General features: G+C 35.4%; 1 protein-coding gene across 3 annotated transcripts in view; it reads right to left on the reverse strand.

Annotated features, from left to right (window-relative positions):
- The window catches only part of LOC117917854 (suppressor of RPS4-RLD 1), a 28,120-nt gene that overhangs the window by 3,074 nt on the left and 6,354 nt on the right, over positions 1-18,692 (reverse strand). For all 3 annotated transcript variants that reach the window (XM_034834291.1, XM_034834292.1, XM_034834290.1), the window contains 9 exons: positions 17,959-18,029; positions 17,755-17,811; positions 17,009-17,117; positions 16,774-16,854; positions 6,045-6,131; positions 3,602-3,796; positions 2,909-3,234; positions 1,229-1,315; positions 1,056-1,155 (listed from right to left, as the gene is read on the reverse strand). In XM_034834291.1, the coding sequence (XP_034690182.1) occupies positions 1,056-1,155; positions 1,229-1,315; positions 2,909-3,234; positions 3,602-3,796; positions 6,045-6,131; positions 16,774-16,854; positions 17,009-17,117; positions 17,755-17,811; positions 17,959-18,029 (1,113 nt within the window). The remainder of the gene's footprint in view (positions 1-1,055; positions 1,156-1,228; positions 1,316-2,908; positions 3,235-3,601; positions 3,797-6,044; positions 6,132-16,773; positions 16,855-17,008; positions 17,118-17,754; positions 17,812-17,958; positions 18,030-18,692) is intronic.

Here is an 18,692-nt window from a genome sequence, read left to right on the forward strand (position 1 = left end):
CAAGTCCCTAGAGCCTACAAATGTTAACCCTGCCAATAACCATAAGCACACTCTTTTTGAACTTAACTTGTAGGCCTAGGGCAAGTTGGCAATATCTTAACAGGTATCTCACATGTTGCAACTGGGGATCAGATGTATCAGAATAATAATAAAAGAATCATCTCCAAACTAGAGGTCAGAAATATCTAGATCAAACTGCCACCAAAAGGGTGAATGAAAGCGTAAGAGCAAAACCACTGTGCTGGGGCAAGAGAAGATGTTATTTTTGTGTCTCCGCTGTTGTATTAAGGTGGACAGACAGTTCCTTCACCTTCTCTCCCCACCCTTCTCTCTTAATAAAATCTATCCTTTGAAGTCAGGAGAATCACTTCACCATTTCTAAATTCCGTGAACCAAGTCACTTCCAAAAATTTCAGACAAATAGTTAAGTTCAATAATGCTTTGGCATTTCCAATACACATTCAACAATTTCATTCTTTATTCTTGACATAAAACTTGTGTCTCATTTAGTGCAGTGAAGTTATGACACAGAAAGTAGTATATTGAAGATGCAACCTTTAATTTATTAGAATTAAAGGATTAAAATGGATGAAAAATCCCAAATTTGTAAATCAAACCCCTTTCATGTTTGAACTTGAAAAATAACCCATCTTTAACATAAATGACATTCAATATTTAGATTATTTACATATATGTTTTAAAAGAGAAGGTTATTTTGACAAGAAAAAAATAAGGGTATTTTTGTCAAAAATATGTATTTTTTAGACTTACAAAATGTGGAGGGTTAGATTTCCAAATAGGGAATTATTTCACCCCTTTTAATCAAATAACCCAATTTATTAACATTTTCATGACGTATTTGAATAGTATTCGACTAGAACTTCTTGTTCCACTCTTTAATTTCCTAGTTAACCACATACAAGAAACAAGATCTTGACAATCTTCTATATAAATTTGATTAAATGGGAAAATAGTGGATGAACACAGGATAATGCCCCAGAGCAGTGTTTTTACAATAAGAGAGAAGAAACGGAACAAACTAATAAAAAACTCACTTCTTGTAGTTTCCCATCTTCAGATAGATACATGATGTCATCTGCCTTGTTGTGCACATACCTTTTCTCCTTCATGACAGTCTTGGCAACATCTAATGTTCTGCAAGATTAGCAAATAATCAGCATCTATTAAAAAAACATTGTTCTTAAATGGAATAAGAACAACCTTTTACCTCTCGTAATTTGGAAAATAGCGAACAACTTTTGCTTGTCCAAGAATAAGTGGTGTGTGAGACCCAAATCCAGAGTTGAATTCTTCACTGAATTGCAGAGCACCCAACCAGAATAAGTAACTCTTTAATCATTCAAACAAAGAAGAGTGAACAGTGAAACTATGAGAATCAATGAAATTCATCCACATGTTGTTAACCAAACTCACATTCTATAGATCAAAATGGACCAATGAATGAAAATGTCTCCTAACGTTGGAAAATGAATATGATTAAGCCATGCCAGTTTCTGAATATTGTGGTACTGTGCCTAACCTAAACTCAACCCCTGTTTTGAGCTCATAGCTGTGGTTCAAATGAACTGAGTGTTAGACTTAGGCAACCCCAAACAAAGTATGTGTTGTTCAAATTATATATATTGATCTAGTAGATACACTTGTGTTCTATTTATATAATCCTATAATCTATTTTCTATATATATTTCCAAGTGTTATTTCATCTGAAATGTGGATCCACAATCACATGCCATGTGACCATCATGAACAGCAGGATCAGTTATATATGGATGCATTCTCAAAGGTCACATTATTTGTTGTTCCACTCCTACTACACTGCCCCAGTGCCACTCACTGCCAATGCTAATGCCTACTGTTGAGTCAATGGATCTTTCAGACACCTAGTAGTTCTAGTGCCTACACCATGGACCATCTTCCACTGCTCCTACTAGGTATTCTAAGGAAGCATCTTCAACTATCTTGTTGCAGCTATAATATCAGTGTCTCTTCCAGGGATGCCAAGTTTGCAAGGAGGCATCTATCGTTGACCCACTTACTACTGCTTCTACTTGGCCACTGCTCCACCAAGAATGTTGGTACTCTATCAAGGCTACCACAACTCTTACCAGTTTGGCAACACAAAGAGGAGATACCTCTAACATAGTACTACCAACCCCTGCAACTATGTTGTCAGTGACCAATGCGGAATTGTTGATAAGAGAGCCATGTTTACTTGTGCTGAATGCCCACAAGTATAACATGAAATGATGAGCAATTGGAGGTCAGTTCCCCAACTTCACTCATTAGTTTTACTAGTGAATCATGAGCATTAACAACTATGGTCTAAAGCGAAACTCGAGAGCCCACCTAGGCTAAGTGCACCTTGGTGTTAGGCTTTGACCTACCCAACCTAAAATATCTCTAATGATTTGTGGATCTTGATTTGATAGCTAGAGTTAAAAGCATGCTAATGAAGATTGGCCCTGGCACTATAGCTTGTCAAGTTTTGAGATGAACTAATCTAACATAATGGTAAAGAAGTTAATTTCAAGTGTTACTTGGACCACAAGCCTGAGCAGATTTTGGACCAATGGTAAATAATTGTCATCTCTAGAAGAAAGAAACACCTTTTTCATTTATTCTTGGGACAGGAAGAAAAAAGTTGCCTCTCTTAGGACATGGACTTCTATAAGGAACCACGATTAAGAAGAAATGATACATTATAGATAATGTAGAACAAGGTTAGCGGAACTCTATAAATGCTAACCTCACAACAAAACAACAAATGAGCAAAAGATGCAGTGCATTTTTTTTTTCCCCTTTTTTTAGTAGGCAAAAGATGCAATGCTTATACACAACAAATAAGAGATACTAACAAAAAGACCATCTGATCACAAAGATATATTACCTTAACTTATTAACCCACACAACTGGGTCACAAGGTTCAGAGATCTGTCTCCATTTCACAGCCAAGGAATAAACGTCATGCCATGACATCATAGGACGGCCTGATGATCTATCTTCTGTAATACTATATGAAGTTGATGTTTCTGAGGAGCTACTTGTACTACAGCCAGCACCACCTCTATTCAGACTGGGCGTATTAATTTTTTCCTTTCTCCGGGCTTTCTTTCCATGTTTTGATGTGTTTCTATTCCGTTCAACTTGCAAAGAACGCCAAGCCTTTGAGACCTTTTGTGCAATCTCAATAGCAGCTAATCCCGCCATACGATGCTGGGACATGTTCAATTTTGGAAGATAAATAATACATACAGAAATTCACCAAAGGTACAGCACAGATAATGGAGCTTCCATGAACAACAACAAGAATCATTGGAGCATGGATTGCTTAAGTTAATAGCCAAAGGCAGTATTCTGATTACCAATACTTAGATTCTAAACATGCTTCTTTGCCCTTATTTTAATATTTGAAAGAAAATATGTTTGGTTACAATAAGCCCTCAAATGAAAGAACAAATATGCACACACATATATATCACAAGAAGGAAATCAGAAAGTGAAAAAGCAAACACAAAAAACAAGCTATAACAAGAAATAGAGATTAACTTGTCCATCAGAATAGTGCATGAATCACAATCACCTGGCGCCTATTGGGTAAGAAGCCTGGACAATTATATTGTATCTTCTTGCCAATAGAATCTGCAGCCTGCAGAAGAGCAGCCTTCTGCTTTGTAACAGCAAAATCTTGCTTTCTATGCTTATTCTTTTTCAGGGAAGGTTGCCTGAAAACATTTTCACTTACATGCTTGGGGTGCAATCTTTTGCACCAGTACTCCTGAAAACCACAATAGAGAACATAAAATTCGTGTGAATAAAGAAAAGAATATGTTTATTATAGGAGCAATTGTCTATCAAGCATTTTTGCATTCTCTAAAACTGTATATTTAATTAGTTTGGTGTATGACCAGACGATTAAATCTCAATTAACATACGAGTGAAGTGATGTACAAGCTAAAAGGTCAACTCCTATGTTCCTACTTATTTGCATTCATGTGAGAAAGTACTTGTTGGTGGTACTTGGCTTGTTACTATACCCTGATAGTCACCGCATTACCTTTTAAACTTTAGACCATAATAAAGGAATTGCACCCTCTAGAAATTGAAAATTATTAGTGAAAGTAAAGCCATATATGAAAGGACACATTCAACTCCCATGATATCTTTCTTATCATTGATAAATAATTCTTTCCATTGAAGAATATAAGGATGCAGAGAAAAGGATAAGCTACCTTTCACAAATAAAAGGATCTGATCAAACGTAGGGAAACTAAGCATGGAACAAGGAAAATTATGAAGTGCAACAACCCAAAACCGCAAAAGAAACAGATAGACACCAAAAAGAGCACAGACGAAGGAGGTAGAAACTCCACTACAAAACTATCTAACAGAAAGGTTCCAGATTTGGCAAGAAGGTTTAGTAATTGGTACACTAAGCATGAAATCCAAGAGTGGAAGCACCCCAAAACTCCAGTTAAATCTATGATTTGACATGACCAAACATTCATGATCCTCACTTTTTAGACACCCAAGAAATGACCATAGCATAATCGCCATCCACTGAAAAGATTGACAGTCCAAAGAGTTAGCCAGACAAACACTCTGATGTAGTGTGAATCTCTGCCTCAACAGTTACATAGACCCCAGCTGGTTAGGAGAAAGCTCTCAATATGCTACCATCATGATCTCCCTCCGATCACTGCCCCAAACGCTAGATGTTCCCATCACCCAATAAGCTCCCATCCAAGTTTAATTTGAGGACACCTGATGGATGGGATCCACTCAGCTTGTATGACAGTCCAAAGAGTTAGCCAGACAAACACTCTGATATAGTGTGAATCTCTGCCTCAACAGTTACATAGACCCCAGCTGGTTAGGAGAAAGCTCTCAACATGCTACCATCATGATCTCCCTCCGATCACTGCCCCAAACCCTAGATGTTCCCCATCACCCAATAAGCTCCCATCCAAGTTTAATTTGAGGACACCTGATGGATGGGATCCACTCAGCCTGTATCTCCACCATACTCCTGGAAAAACAAACAGAGCCTCCAATCTAATTGGATGAAGATTAAATGAATATTAAAAAGGGAATTTGTAATGAAGCCTAAAGCAAACAAAGAAAATTGTTGCCAGAAAGCCACCACTGGCTTCCATCTATCCTCCAAATTCTGGTGTTCCTTTCAAGCCCTATCACCTTAATTGAAGTGAGGCAAACAAGTGATCATGGCACTCTACCTCTTGAAAGTCCTCCAAAACCCCAAAAGGCAATAATCAAACATATCAACTACATTCCTAGGAGCCCAGTCAATCACTGCAAGCTCAAAACCCTATGCCAAAGCCCTAAAGAGACCAGGCAACAAAAAATGGATGATCCACTGACTTACTACAGTCCAGGCACATAACACAACAATTAGAGTTGAGGGTCTAGCCAGGTCTCCTCAACTGCAACTTCACACTGTCTACAGTATGTTGTTGGAAATTGTACATGCAATGTGCATAAACAATTTTTCTTCCTACAGAAACTAAGTTCAAGATCGAGAAGTTTTTCCTCAAAGCCATACACCACATAAACCAGTCCTAAAAATGTTGTCTTGAACCTGAACATAAAATCATATATCCAATGAACAGAGTAATGCATAATAGTTTGACCCAATTTTGCGGGGATTCAATTTGTCTCAACTTTAAATATAAAGGAAAAGAAATCCAGAAGCTTTAAAATCAATGCAAGCAGATATTCAAGGTTTCCTTCCAGAGGACTTGAGAGAACTGCCTTCAGGAATCTATTCCCCAAAACATGTTCATAATAGTGTAGGACATAAACAACATATGGAGCCAGTAAGCCCAAAATAAACTTCTCATAACAAAACTGAAACATAACATGAAGCACAATATTGCATGTTTCAACTGCTAATTTTTGGGAAAACCAGAGACAGAGCTAAGTTTTTATTCATGAATTGGTGCAGAAAGCAGCAGAAAAATAATAACAAAGAAATAGAAATTGAATTATCAACAACTAGACATTACCTTAAATAGGGGATTAATATCCCCATCAATATCAAACCAGCAAAACTCAACATTCATCTTTGAAGCAGCATATAAAGCAAGTTCTTTCTGCATAAAAAGGTATGATATAAGTAAAAATCGATCATTTGAGACCAAAGAGAACATAAATTAGGCAAAGAGTAAATTTTCAATCCTATAATTGGTAAAGAGTAAAAGATTTGGTTGACCATAAATTAGGCAAGATTGATATTATTTTGTTCAATTGGTTAAGTATAAATTTTAGAAACCAAAGAGAACAAGCCAGGAAGTGTCCTAAGTTTTACTGATAAAAAATGTTCCCATGTATGTATAAATATAGATATATAGATATATAATCCATGATAATTTAGGTATGTGATATTTTAGACATACAGACATGAATACATACATGCACTTAAAAGAACATATACATTAAAAAAAAGGCATATCTATATCTAAATAAGAAGTACAAACTTGGTGCTTCTATAGTGCCTACATACTAAACCATCTCCATATGTATTTGCCCATATGTAAGATATTTATGGCATGTGTACATATAACTCAAGACTCACCTATTGTATGTTACATATGCATATAACTCAAGACTCACCTATCATATGCCAAATTTGTCACTCTTGTTCTGATCTAGTTACAAGGTCAGCATGTTCCATCCTGACTAGAAAACAGTCCAAATTTGGTCGTTACAGGCCAGGGCTCTATTTCCTAATCTAAATAACATCCCACTGAACAGACAAATTTTTATTTTCAACCCTTTATTGGTTGGGCTGGGAGAGATGGACCTCTAAGCTTGCTGGAATATCAAGAAGCTTGCTGCATGTGTTGGTAGATAGAGAAATAACAATTTTATTCATGCAAACTCATTTGTGGCAGGCAAGAGGGTAGAACAGGAACCTGCTAGTTCTGAGAAAAAACCTGAGTCAGCTGCCATGATCAGCCAGTTCCAGGTACAATTTTCTGGTGGTGCTGGTCTGGGGATAAGCAGCCTCAAGTTGATCATAGAGCAAATACAAACACCCTATTGGACAATCAATTTTCCTAAAAAAATCAGTAGTTATAATTTGGGCCCACAGTATATGCCATGCTCTCTAACACCTTTCACGTATTGCCCCTGACCCACACATGGAGAAACAAACAGATTCGTAGCCAAATGAATCACAACAACCTTTTTGGACTTACATATGAGCTCAATAAATTGGGAAAATAAACATACAGTGCAATTTGAACTCATGAGCCTCCACCAATCTAGACCCTAATATAATATTCAACAATTAATTTTCCTAAAAACTTAAGTTATTGGATTTGGGCCACAATCACCCTCCTCTACATGTGACGAGGCACAAACTGCATTACTATTATTATTTTTTTTAATACGTAAAAAAAGATATGCATAAATCAATAATAGAAAAAGGAATACCAGAGTACACAAGACATATACAAAGAGCACCAAAAGGAAGGCCTCGAAAAAGTACACAAAAAACCCCCAAGACACTCAAAAAGACTCAACCCACTCTACAAAATCAAACAAAGGCATCGGACCTTCTCTTATATACAAGATAACCCAAGGAGAAAGATTACAAAAGAACGAATGTTTTTTAACTTTCGATCATTTTGTTCTTTGTCTCAAAAGCTCTTTGATTACTTTCCCTCCAAATTGTCCAAAATATGCAAAGGAAAGCAACTTTCCACACCTTTTTCCTTTTGATCCATACAAAGGAATCATGCCAACTTAAAAGGGTATCTTTGACTGAAGAAGAGATCACCCAACCTACATTGTAGCGAAGAATATGATCAATGGACTTCCCCTCCCATTTACACATAAAGCATCTATTCACTAGTGATTGCCCTTTCTTTTGGAGATTGTCTAAAGTCAACACTTTTCCTAACTTGCTTGCCATACAAAAAAGCTCACCTTAGACAAGACTCATGGGTTCCAAATAATGTTCTTTGGGAAAATGACCATCTTCACCAGCTCCAAGGCTGCACAGAAAGATTTAACTGAAAACAGTCTTTTTTTACTTTTTTTTAAAATCACCTTGTCATTAACATCTCTTCTAATTATCCTTGCTTGCAACAAGGAAAAAAAAATCTCAACCTCTTCCATCTCCCAACAATTAACATGCCCACAGAGACCAAAGTTCCCACAAATTCGCCACCCAAACTTCCTTTAACAAAGTCAAAGCATACAAAAAAGGGAATGAGTTACATAGGGGCTCCTCCGTACACCATCTATCCATCCAAAACTTAGCTCTTCTACCATTACCAATTTCCAACAAGGTTTTACTAAAGAAGAGATTTCATTCCTTCCTTATAGCTTTCTAAACACCAACCCTATAGCTACCTCTCACTCCACAAGGGTGCCAACCTGCTCCTTCCCTCTCATACTTCTCCTCTATAATTTGTTTCTACGAAACTTCTTCTTCAGAAACATATCTCCAACTCTACTTTCCAAGGAGGGCTCGAATCAACAAAGAGAGACTTCTAATACCCAAACACCCCTTTCTTTTATCCATACAAACAGTAGACCAACTAACCAATTGAGGTTTCTTTTCCATATTCCCACCTCCCCAAAGAAAGATTTTTTGAATCTTTTCTAACCTCACTCTTGCCTTTTTAGGTATAACAAACAAGGACATGAAGTAGATTGACAAGGTCAACAAAGTACTTCTAATCAAAGGAAGCCCCTCCTTCTTTGAGATGTATTGTCTTTTCTACATCAAAAGTCTTCTACGAAAGTTCTCCTCCACTTCGTCCCATATTGCTTCAAATTTGCAAGAGGCTCCCAAAGGCAACCCTAGGTAAAAAGAAGGAATATTCCCCACCTTGCAACCCAAACTACATTAATGGCAAACAAATCACATTTTTGATAAATAAATTGATATGGGAAGGACTTAAACACGAGACCTTCAATTGACCTAACCAATTTCCCTAAAAGTTTAAGCTAATAGGATTTGAGCTCACAATCTATATCATACTTTCCAATACATCCAACACCATCCCACTTGGAACCAAAGAAAACACCAAAGGGACACATGCGTGCACAAAGAAGAAAAGAAAGTGAAAAAGAAAGAAGAAGGGAAATGTCCCTAAGGCCTAACTCATATGAGAAGAAATTGAGGTGTGGATGGTGAAGTTCTATAGTTTGAGTCCACAAGCCCAAACCCTAAGAGAAAGAGAGCGAGAGAGAAGAAGAAGAAGAAGAAGAAAAGGTCACCTATCAAGTAAAGAAGGATGAGGGGAAATACAAATCAAAATAACATCCACAAAACAAAAGAGCCATATTTGTTAATTTAAGGTGGGAATTTACTAACTTTCCCTAATGCATTAACACCTAGGTACCCATTTCTGCATTAGCAAAAAATATGAGTAGCATTATGGAGGAGTGCCTCCACCAATTTCTCAAGGATACTCTTCCTGCCATTCAACACCCCAAGTATTTTTTATCTTCACTATACTTTCTATAATGTTTGTTTTTGGTTCTAGTCCATCAAGGTGGATAGTAGAGAAATATAACTTTAAAAACAAAGAAACAAATACATAAATAATATTAAAAATGCATTGCAACAAAACCATTTTTTTATTTTTTATTTGTGCATAATGGAGATGTTTTTCTCCACCATACTTACTACTTTCTTCCATGACAATTTCGATAATTTGTACAGTAATAATTCTAACCAATTCAAGCTGGAGAGCCTTATTACGTTGTGTAGACATGCCAAACTCAATAGTCATATGCATGTTTGTGTAAGATGATGCAAATAAATCACTTAGAATGCTTTGTAAGCATATTGCCAAACCATCAATCTGATAGACTAGGACAAACATTCAATCTGTGGAAGAATGAAATTACGAAAGTCATGATTTTGTAATTGAGGAAAGAATTAGGCAATCCTGTAATCAAAGGGATCTGATGTAATTAAGTTAGGAAAGTTCCTAATTTTGGTGTTAAGAATTTTTGTATATATATGTAAGTTTATGTATAGGTTAAAAATCAAGGAAAAGAATTTTATATCTTGTATCTCTTTCATTTGTTTTTTTCTACATGGTATTAAAGCATCAGGCTCTTAAATTTGGAAAAAAAGTGATTTTTTTTCGGCTTTCATTGTCGAGTTGAAGATCATAGTCAACCTTCATTGTCGACCCTAAGGTTTTCCTCTCATTTGAGTCACGCCATTGTTGTAAACCTTGTATAGACGTTGTAAACCCACATTGCGAACTCAGCAACCAAAGACCTCAATCATCGTCCTCACGTTGATGTCCTTGTGAACTCATCCCAAAACCATGATTGCACCCTCTGCTTTGTACCAGTATAGATCTTCCTTCTTGCAAGCCTTGTGTTATTTGCAAATGGACTCAATAGTGCTCATACAAGCCCTAGTTGCCTCGACTTTGCTTGTCTTCTTCGGCATCGTTGATCTTTCTCTCACATGATTTGAGTCTCTGACAGCGACGACAATCCTTCTTGCTCTGTCGGAAGCAATAAAGGATTGTCTTGCATTAGTTCTCTACAACTTCCCTTCACGGTCAACAAAATCACGAGCTTTGAAGTTTCGACCACCACAAGCCATGCCTACAGCTAAGTTCCCATACTCTGCATATTTTCTATTTTTGGTTGGCCTAATCCTTTCTGCCTTTAATCTTAGCCCTTTTTATAATTCTTTAAAAAAAAAAAAAAAAAAAGTCGGAGGTATCAAAAACTACCGTTGTCACTGCTCATTATGAGGGAGTTATAACCAATCACAACACAAGAGAATTACAAAATGTTCAAACAACATACAGACTTAATGGGAATAATTGCTTAAAATGATCACAACTTGTTCCTACCTTTCTAAAGGAAAAGGGGAAACTCGGTCATCTTCTGGGAATTAGACTAAGGAAATGAGACCCGCGATTTTATGCATGGGATGAGCAAAACTCAATGATTATGGCATGGTTGTGGAACTCAATGACACTTGAAATCAGTGATACATGTATATTTCTGACAACTGCTAAAGACATTTGGAATGCACTTCACAAGATAGACTCAAAAGCTCTAAATGCAACCCAAGTGTATGAAATAAAAGTTAAGATTGGAGCGACAAAACAGGGAAACAAGGCAATCAAGGAGTATGCCAATATGTTGAAAAATCTATGGTAAGAACTTGATTACTATCAATGCATTGAGACAAAATGTCTTAAGGATGCAACAATCTTGAAGAATTATATAAAAAAAGAATTATACAAAGCTCTAGAGTCGGGCTCTTCAATTTTATTTCCGATGAACATTTGGAAATCATGTGTGCAGTCAAAAGTAGCTCTTCAGTTTTATTTTCGATGAAGAACATTTGGAAATCATGTGTGAAGTCAAAAGTAAGTTTCTTCGCTTGGGAGACATCTTGGGGCAAAGTTCTAACCTTCAACCAAGTTAAAAAGAGAGGTCAGGTCTTAGCAAATAGATGTTATTTTTGTCAAGCAGAAAAGAAATCCATTGACCATCTTCTTCTTCACTATGGGAAGACAAGGGCTTTGTGGGAGATGTTTTTCACTCTTTTTGGAGTGTCTTGGGTGTTTCCATCTTCGGTTAAGGAAACCCTATTGGGTTGGAACGGATTCTTTATGGGAAAAAGGCATAAGATAGTTTGGAAAACGGGTTCCCTTTGCATTTTTTGGACAATTTGGAAGACAAGGAATAGGATTTCCTTTGAAGATGAGGTGTTATCTATCCAAAGGCTGAAAACTTCTTTTCTTAACTTTGATCAAAGACTAAACTGTTTATAAAAGATGATCCTTCGACCTTTTTGGAGTTTATTAATTGGGTGGGTTCCCATTAAGGGAAGTGCTGTTTTTTTTTATATCATTGTGGACAGTTTTTTGTTGCTCCTATTAGGGAGTGAATATTTCCCTTTCTATCTTGTACATTTTGAGTCACTATTTTACCATCTCCCCGTAATATAATACTTTCCTTATAAAAAAAATTATATAAAAAAAAAATCAAATATACGATTTCTTAGTTGGTCTCAATGTTGAGTTTGACCAAGTTAGAGTTCAAATACTTAGCAAAAAGCTTCCAACTTTGAAAGAGACTATCTCTATTATCCGAGCAAAAGAAAGCAAGAAAAATGTCATACTTGAACCTCATAATATAGAAGGTTCATCTATGGTTGCTAACAAGGGCAATGATTAGATGGCTAGCACTACTGATAACAAAAGGAGTGATCGGTCAAGGGATTCAAACCGTGATAATAGGGATAACTTATGGTGCACTTACTGTCAAAACACTAGACATACATGGGAGAAATGTTGGAAACTCCATGGTAAGCCAACCACATCTAACAAAGAGTGGGGTTACAATAGACGGCAATGGAGAGATAATGAGCAAGCACACTTGTCTCTTGTTCAACCTGTTGAAGAAAAATCCTTGGAACAAGGCAGATTCAATTAAGAGGATATTGAAAAACTGGGAGCTTTGTTGGGAACTCTTGAGAAACCTTTAGGTACCTGCTCATTAGCACTTTTAGGTAAGTTTCCTATATCCATTAGATTAAAAGTCTTCGATGAAACCTTTGTCTATTCTTAGGTTATAAATTCAAGTGTCACAAATCACATAACTCATTCATCACATCAAATTAACAACTATAACCCTTGCCCAAGCAGCAGGAAAATAGCCACAGCGAATGGTTCATTAAACACTAAGGCAAGTGTAGGAGATCTCCAAATTAATCTTACACTCACACTTAGAAATGTGTTTCATGTTCCAAAGTTGCCCACTAATCTTGTCTCTATATAAAAGCTTACACAAGATTTGGGTTGCAATATGACTTTTTACAATGTTTTAAAAACCAAACCACACCAGTGGATGCCAATCGGCGATCAAACCGATCTGGTCAACCCTATTAAACTGTTTGGCTATTGAACCATCTACAAACCAACGGAACCAATGAACTAGACGATTCTCCATGAACTGAACGGTTTGTTGATTATTATTATTATTATCAATCCAAAATGACGTCATTTTAATGCATTTTGCACTGAAACAACGTCATTTCCTCTGGGTATAAATGTTCCACTTTCAACCCCTAACTCCCATCTACCCTCCCTCTCCCGACCAGCCTAGCCACTCCTCTCCTCTCCAACACCAGCAGGCTTCCCCCCCCCCCCCCCCCCCCCCTTTCTCCAGCACAACAGCACCTTCAACCAGCACAATAGACTCACGTTAGCGCTGACATCGACAACTCCACCGATAACAAGTGTTCTCCGGCCTCCCTCGTTCAATATTTAATTATTTATCATTAATCCGTTTGATTTATTTAATTATTTCATTTGATATTTGTTATTTTGTAGTTTGTATCATTTTTAATTTCTAATTTTTTAAATTTTGATTTTCAAATATGTGATTTTATATTTATGATTTCAATTTTTTAATTTTTGAATTTTGATTTGAATCATTTTATTCATTTAAAAATAAATTTCTTATCTTAAAATAAATTTTTGATTTAAAAGAAGTTTTTGATTTAAAAATAAATTCTAAAATTATTTATTTTAGGATAAATATATGATTTTCAAATAAATTTTTTATTTTCAAAAAAATATCTGATTCTTTAAATTTCTAATATTTTGAATTCCTAATTTCAATTATCAATTATGAATTATCATATAAATTTTGTTGCATAAAATATTTGATAGAAAGTTTGTAATTTGAAATGGAAAGTCTGTAATCACTTATCAATATTGTAAATCTTAGATTTTTAATGAATGAAGCTTAGCTAGAAGTTTTTAAATTTATAATAAGTATCAATGCAATTGTTGATAATATTTTTGAATATTGATTAAAATTGTTAGTTTTTTTTTTTTTTTTTTTTTATATATTATTTTTTACAATTTGATAGAAAAATGGAATCAAACTTAACTCCAACCTCTACTCCAAATTCAACCGCAAATTCACAATGAATTAGAGGTAAGACTGACCCTGCATAAAAGCATGTTTTTGAATAAAGATATGCTAATGAAAGGAAAGCTCTCATTTGTTTGTATTGCAAAAAAGTTACAAAGTGGGGGAATTCATAGGATGAAACAACACCTTGCTGGAGTGAAAGAAGATATTGAACCATGTAAATCGATTCCTTCTGATGATAGATTTCAAATGGAAAATTCTTTGTAGAAGTTTGTGAAATAACAAAAAAGAAACAGCTCAAGAAGCTTATAAATATGAACATCCACATGACCCTAATGTGTCACACTTTAAGGGGGATGTGCCGAAATATGAAGAGGTTCAAGAAATGCAAAATCTTGTAACAAAAAATAGTGGAAAAACAAAAACTAAGTGTTTGAACCACGGTTCAAATCCTAGTAGCAACATGTTTGGATTTATGATTTTTAAATATCATTGTGAAGATGAATCCCACATTGAAAACGAGGAACAAAATATAGCTATATCTAAGGAGGGAGTGCTCCTCTATCGGTCACATGTGAAGAATGGGCTAGGCAGCCCCATATTGGGCTGCTTGGCTCACATTGCTATGTTCCTGAAGTTTTGACATTGAAGGGCGTGCTAAGGTGACGCCGATTTTTCGGCGATATTCCCAAAATATTGAGAAAATACCATAATATCACCGATAAATTGGCAAAAAATGGGTAGAAAAATCAGACTCTGAATATTTCATCCCATATAACATGTCGGGACTGCCCAATACTCAATATTTTGGCAAAATATCAGTGACATTGCAATATTTTCGTCCTTGATTTCAAGCAAGTATATCCAAACTAGGAATGGAAAACATCTATTCACCAACTTGAGAGGGAGTGTGGAAAAGTGAAATTAGGAAAGTCGTGATTTTTAAATGAGGGAGAGAATTAGGCAATTCCATAATAAAAAGGATCTAATATAATTTAGTTCCAGTTCCTAATTTTGATGGTAGGAATTTTTGTATATATATATATATATATATATATATGTGAGCCTCTATACAGGCTAAAAATCAAGGAAAAGAATTTTATACCTTGTATTCCTTCCACCTCTCTTCTTCTACACAACATAATACCAAAAGTAACCAGGTGAGGCTTGCTCAACTTGAGTTCAAGTTGGGGATATTTTCTTATATTCTATAGGAAAGGAATGTCATGCTCATGCAGACTTGAGGCTAACTTGTAGATAATGATAGTTTTTGTGGATCAGGTCAAGTTTTGTCAGTGTTCAAAGCCATTGAACCATGAACAAGCTAGAAGAAACTTGAAAATTAGAACCGGAAACGGATAGTAGACTTGACAAGGCATGGCATGGAAACTAGGGATTTGATGCAAACATTTGCATTACTATGACAATGAAATCAGATGCTAGCAATCAAGACCAGATAAAGGGAATGGCAAATTCAAAGGGCAGCACAGCTAGCCCATCACTAAAACGATGGCTGCAAAAAAATTGGCAAGTCAAATTACATGAGACAGTTCAGTTTTAGAACTGGATTTTTTTTTCTTTTTATAGGCAAATTAATCATTTGTTTAGAGGCGTCTAACAGAAGGGGCTTTAAAATGGCAATTCTGTTTCAAAGGAAAATCACATTACATACAATTCCATCAAAAAAAGTTGACATCTATTTGAAATAAAATTTAGATAAAAGTCCTGCTTATATTGCAAACGATTTTTATAAAACCCAGCCAAAGATTATGGGTGCGCCACTATTACTAAGCACAGCCATATTCTTCCAAGAAAGGCAAAACAAATTCACAATAATAGTGGCACAAATAAAGGCAAAAATGTAAATCGCAAGCAAGCAAGCAAAACAAGAGCAACATAAATCAAGAGGCCTAAAGAAAAATATCCAAATGAAGTCCTTTTAAGCGCAAATTAATTTTGAAATAAAATTAATTTATCTAGAGTTCCATTTTAAGGTAAAAATAATATGAAATAATTTATCCATCATTCTTTTTCGATTTGAATTTTTTATTCATTTTTTTCTAATTATCATTTAATATTTTTCCAAAGAAACACGTTCTCAAGTTTCATTCCATTATTTTTAGAAGCCAGTATTTGATCTCTCATCTTCCCAATTGGATAAATAGTCAACCAACACATTTCTACAATAATAGAAATTAACTTAGAATACTTAGATTTTAGGTGACTGCCTAAATGGCTTAGTGATTGGATCAGTCTTACTTGCAGAAAAATCACACATTGATGCTATTATTCAGGAACAACTCACAGTAGGAATGAATTCAATGTTAACCTATACATCATACAACTGTTATGTCCCAATCAAAAAAAAATTTAACCTTTGAGTGCAAATTTGTGTGACCATGCATTTCAATATAGACAAAGACACATAAACGTAGAGAACAAATATTAAACAATGTTAATACTGCTAAACAACCAATAATTTACTTGCATGTTGTCAAAAGATGACTTTTCCAGTTACCAATTGTTTGAGCAGAAATCTGAATTGATTTGGGAATCAAGGAAGATGATTAGTTTGAGGCATGCAATTTTGACTGAAAACATTGAGTCTAAGTATAAAAAAATTAATAAAAATAGCCCACCATGGCTTAAAAACGACATGCTTTGGAAAGAGACAATGACAAACGACATGATAGCTAAGGATTTAATGAGGGTTATGGCTCAAAATAGACTTGGATGGTAAAAAGGGATACATGTATCCAATCTCAAGTACTGAAAATAAAGGCCTTTTCTGAGTTGAGTAAGTTGCTCATTTCTAACAAAATATATTCCATCTACAATTCAAACCTGATAGAACGCCAGGCATTGGAGCACAAATTTTTCCATTGAGTCTAGTTCCAACGTCAAAGCCTTATCATAGTCCTTAATCTGATGCCAAAAAAAAAAAAGAAGAAGAAGAAGAAAAAAATCCATTTCAGAAAATGCAGGAAAAGGGCAATAAAAATGTTGCTCCATATTTTAACCCAACCCTCCCCCACCCCTAAAAAAAAGGAAAAATAAGAAAAAGAAAACTTCTCAATACCGCTTCTCCATATTCTCCAATAGCATGGTAGCAGGAAGCTCTTAGATACAAACACTCAATGTTTGAGTTCTCAATGCCTAACCCAATTGATAAATCCGTGATAGCTTTCCTGCCAAAAACTCAATTCAGGCAATTAAGAAGAAAAAGAAAAAACTCATTACTGGTGGAGAAATAACCTAATAAAGAAAAAAGAAATTCATCGAAGGTTAAAAATATGTTGACTTTGCACATACAAAGAGTAGATAGTGCATTTCTATGGGCCTTTGACGATTTCAATATGTCTAAAATGAGATTACTGATTTGTTTCCAGATTTTGTTCTCTTTTCATAACCTAGACCCAGGAATTGGGAAGTAGAAATTTTAGTTAAGAAGGATGCTTTCACACTTGAAGAACGGGTTAGCACCATGCCACCTTAAACTGAGTGTTGGCTTATTCCATTTGTATTTTTTCTCCCCTACTTCTTTTCCTAAAAGAACCTCCTTGCTGACTAGAAATTTAACACAAATAGCATGACCATCATTATTAACTTCAACAAACCCTTGACCAAGCCCTTCCCCACAAATACAGAAATGCTTCTCTATCTGCTTTGTGATACCATTTTAAACTCAAGGATTCTTCCAGTGGCCAATAACATAAATGGCTCACAAGGTAGCACAAAGATTTGATTGAGCAATTACTAGTTTGAACAAAATTATTTAAAAAAAAAAAATCCTTATGATAAAATATCAAGTTGATAGAAAGTTACTTGTGTTCTCCCATGCCATGGCGAAGTAGTCCACGCAGGTGATATGCTTTGGCAAACCTATTTTAGAAGGCAATAGAGAAAGCAATTATATCTTACATGGAAAGTTTTCGAAGTATGGAGTGTCACAGTTGCAACAGAGCACCATATATGCAGCACAAATTAAATTATATCATGAACGATATTGTATGAATCCACAGAATTTACCCCTCATCAATTTGTAATACTCGTTCAATGCATTCTAAAGCCTTTGTTGGATTTGCCAAATCTTGATAGAACTGTCACAAATTCAACACAAAGCACTTAAAAAAACTAGTTGACACATAGAATTGATACTATAAATTGAATAATTCAAACATTTCTCATAAAAATTTTAGTTTTTCAAAAGCTAATGCAATGCCTTCCCAATATTCTCTTGATGGAACTTCATCATGTGATATAAATGATGACAATGGTGACAATGATAACTATACTAAAAAAACAGGAAGCTCATTGACCATGCATCGGGAATGATCGAAAGATGAATGATGCGCATAATTAATTATATGGTGGTTCCAAACTTATAAATGATGGCTAGAATTAATCATAACACAGTTCCAAACCTTTAGTGATAACACATATTTACTAAGTCAAAAGTTTTTTGATGGGTAGCCTCAGATTTTACGTCAGAACAGACCAAAAAAATCCAACAATCTGCAGCATATCAATGGCATTAACTGATGCAGTGGGGTCATGCATGTCACCCAAACAAACCACATACTGAGTGCATAAGGAAACAACCTGGTACAAATGGCCAATACCAGCACATCTAATGTTGCAATAATAAAGGTGCATGTAACCCAAAAAAATCTCAACTGTGCTATGGCATTATGAGCGACCAAATTTGCCAATTTTTAAGCACTAACCAGCCTGATCCGCAATGTTGAGCAATAATATTGCCA

The sequence above is a fragment of the Vitis riparia genome, chromosome 7, assembly GCF_004353265.1.
Source record: "Vitis riparia cultivar Riparia Gloire de Montpellier isolate 1030 chromosome 7, EGFV_Vit.rip_1.0, whole genome shotgun sequence".
NCBI lineage: Eukaryota > Viridiplantae > Streptophyta > Magnoliopsida > Vitales > Vitaceae > Vitis > Vitis riparia.